Source organism: Barbatula barbatula, assembly GCF_947034865.1.
Source record: "Barbatula barbatula genome assembly, chromosome: 1".
In the NCBI taxonomy this organism is placed as follows: domain Eukaryota; kingdom Metazoa; phylum Chordata; class Actinopteri; order Cypriniformes; family Nemacheilidae; genus Barbatula; species Barbatula barbatula.
In genome coordinates this window covers 26,788,129-26,790,962 of record NC_136766.1, presented here as the reverse complement: position 1 = coordinate 26,790,962, position 2,834 = coordinate 26,788,129, and the positions used below count along the sequence as shown (strand labels likewise).

Here is a 2,834-nt window from a genome sequence, read left to right as displayed (position 1 = left end):
ACAAACTGTGTCGGCATTAATTTATTCAGTAGTTGCAAAAGTTTAGAGAAAAATGTCTACACCCACAATACGTTATCTTTGACTCAAGTATGCATTGGAACAGATTGCCGTCATGAACGTCACATACAAAGTCATTAATCTCATTTTTTGTGGTCTGTTGTGAAACATTTTGCAACAGCGCAGTCGCTCACTTTTGCCAGCAGAGGTCCTAGTCAAGAATCATTTACCTGCCATGCATTACCTGGCTTTCACCCAAATTACCGCTTAAGGTAGAAAGGCTTTGAGTGGCATAAGAACCAAAAAGTTAATTAGATGTTCAAGACTCCTTGAAGAACGACCACTTATAGACCATGTATAAATCACTGAACAGTTTTATTCAGCACTTGACATCATAGCCATTTCTAATTACAGTCGACCAGAACCAAATTCCTTCACATTGAGGGGCCCAACAGATACTTGCTCCCACTGTAGATCTATAGAGAACAGACAAATATTGAGAAACATCCAAGACCATAATAAGAATAATTTGCAAGTTTACGTGTTAACCCATACCTTTAACCTGATCGCTTGCACTACTGCTGCTACAGGTTGAGTCACAGCAGCCACACACCTGATCAGATTCATCTACAGACACCCACCTGCCAAACAAAGACATCCTCAATGATAAACGTCACCCTACTGATCCAGTGAAGGCTTTTGGGGCGGAAACATACCCATTAGGGGAGAAAGAGCAAGCCTTCTGCTCAGGGTTTGTTTGAGTGGCTACAGGAACCGCCTTCAGAATGCATGTGATGTAGACCTGCAAAGACAGTGTTTAAAACCGTGCACTATAATGTGCTCATAACTAAAGCAAACACATACCAGCCCACTATTCACTTGCTGGAACCTGAAAGCCTCCAGCTGAAACTGCAGCTTATCAATTTGAGTTCGAGGCAGGTAGTGAGAGCTCGAGCCTGTTAACTTGGCATCAACCAGGCACCTGGTGAAGAAAAGAGTTAAACACCATGCAATACTTCTAGGATGGGCTGAATAAAGGGCCATGTCTTACCCATTATTCTCAATGAATGAGTAACTGGGGTCAGAGTTCACATCAGGGGATGAAGTGGCTACACAACGGTCCACAAAAACACGGAGGGGTACATGGTTGTACGTCTTCACAGAGGCCTCAATATTCACAATGTCACCCAGGAAGTACTGGTTTGAGGGTCTCTCAAACTGCCACTCATCTGTTTCAAGGACAAAATAGACATGGTCTTCAAAATGAAGTCGAAACTACATTAAAAGCTAAAGCTGTATAATACAAACCAGTCATAAGCTTGAGGGAGAAGACCAACTGCTCTTCAGCGACCTTTGTAGCTGCATATGGTACCCAAGTGGGCACCAGGACATTGCTGCTCACATTATGCATTCTGTAGATTATAGAAGTTGGTCACCACAAAATCTTTTACTAAACGCATGAGTATACAGCCATCTTGAGCTCAGAACCTCACCTTGGATAGTGACACGCAATACTGACAGTAGCAGAACTACTCCTGACAATAGAAACACCATTTGAAGTCTCTTGGGGAGTATAGACAAGGTTGAAGGCATAAACAAGCTCATCATCGGTTACCTAAAGAAACAAGAATGTTACTCAAATTCAGAACCTAAACACTTTTGGTAAGTAGAGGATCAGTCTTCTCACCGTTAACATGCTGCCACATTCATGCAGTTTGGACTCAAAGATGAGCACTCGAGCACTATTGTCCTCCCCTATTGGTTCACAGCCTCCCAGTGCAAAACCAGAAGCCATTAGTGGTGTTCCAGTGCCAAAGAAGTCTTCCATCACTTCCACATACACTGAATTATCACCACACTGAGCCCCTACACTATTGGGAGAAACAGGGCGCCGCAGCTCAAAAGGAATCTCTGGCTGTGCCGGTTCTTCTGGAAGTCTTGGAAAGGTCCAAGTCAATTTTTCCATCGGACCCTGCAAAAGCTGTTTAGACTGAACACTGACAGGATCTTGACCAGTCTGCATTGAAAACTGAGAAGGAAATCTCTGTGGCACAAGCATGGGGTTGTTAGTTTGGGGAAACTTAAGCATCCTAGTTTCACTCTGCTGAGGAACTTGCATATTTGACCGAGGCCTAAATGAACGAGGCTTCTGAGTTTGGGCCGATCTTCCCCGCCATTGTGCATCAGACAAGCCAACAAGAACAAGCACCAAACATAATACTACTTGCCACAACCCCAACATTGCTAAACATGAGTTTCCATGAATCATTAGGAAACCAGAATCAAAATTTATACATTTGGATATCAGGATGGCGCCGCCCCTCTTGTGATTACCTTAATGCTTCTCTAGACTTGTTAATTTACCTAACCAGTTTGCAACAGGTGGAGTTTGTTGGACATTTATTACGCAGATGAAAATCAGGATGTGTGCACTTTGTATTTACTCTTGCTTATTTTAATTAGACCTGTCAATTTAAAGCATAACCAAATGCATGCATAGCTGCACTTGTTTTTTGTGTTTCTTGTACTTTTTATGAATTCAGACACATAGCTACGCACAGATTAATACTCTAGAAAGTATCTAAAGCTTAAGCAAACTTCACAGGGACTATGATCATTACAGTTCAACTTTTTATTGTGAATTTATAATTTTCTCTCCCCATTCATCCACAGCACATAGACAAAATGGGAAAGTTTGCATCTGTGACGAGGTGGTGAAATTAGAGACAGAGTAAGTTTTATTCACAAATAAAGAAAGTCCGACTACGCCACCCTAGGGATTAACCCCAGAGAAAAAAATACTCAAACTATGAGCAAAGCACACAGGTTCAGTTCCC

General features: G+C 42.2%; 1 protein-coding gene across 1 annotated transcript; it reads right to left on the bottom strand.

Moving 5' to 3' along the window:
- On the bottom strand, positions 1–2,311 carry LOC306891746 (zona pellucida sperm-binding protein 3-like). Its single transcript, XM_079452242.1, has 8 exons — positions 1,685–2,311; positions 1,491–1,612; positions 1,306–1,409; positions 1,049–1,226; positions 862–979; positions 714–799; positions 553–638; positions 1–473 (listed from the first exon to the last, which is right to left on the bottom strand). The coding sequence occupies exons 1-8, from the start codon at positions 2,264–2,266 to the stop codon at positions 406–408; spliced, it is 1,344 nt and encodes a 447-aa protein (XP_079308368.1). The 5' UTR covers positions 2,267–2,311; the 3' UTR covers positions 1–405.
- Positions 2,312–2,834: the final 523 nt, after the last annotated feature.

Coding starts and splice junctions, on each gene's coding strand:
- LOC306891746 (XM_079452242.1), bottom strand. CDS start 2,266: ATGATTCATGGAAACTCATGTTTAGCAATGTTGGGGTTGTGGCAAGTA. Junction 1,410..1,490: donor ATTGCGTGTCACTATCCAAG/GTGAGGTTCTGA, acceptor TATAATCTACAG/AATGCATAATGTGAGCAGCA. Junction 639..713: donor TGCTCTTTCTCCCCTAATGG/GTATGTTTCCGC, acceptor TTTGTTTGGCAG/GTGGGTGTCTGTAGATGAAT.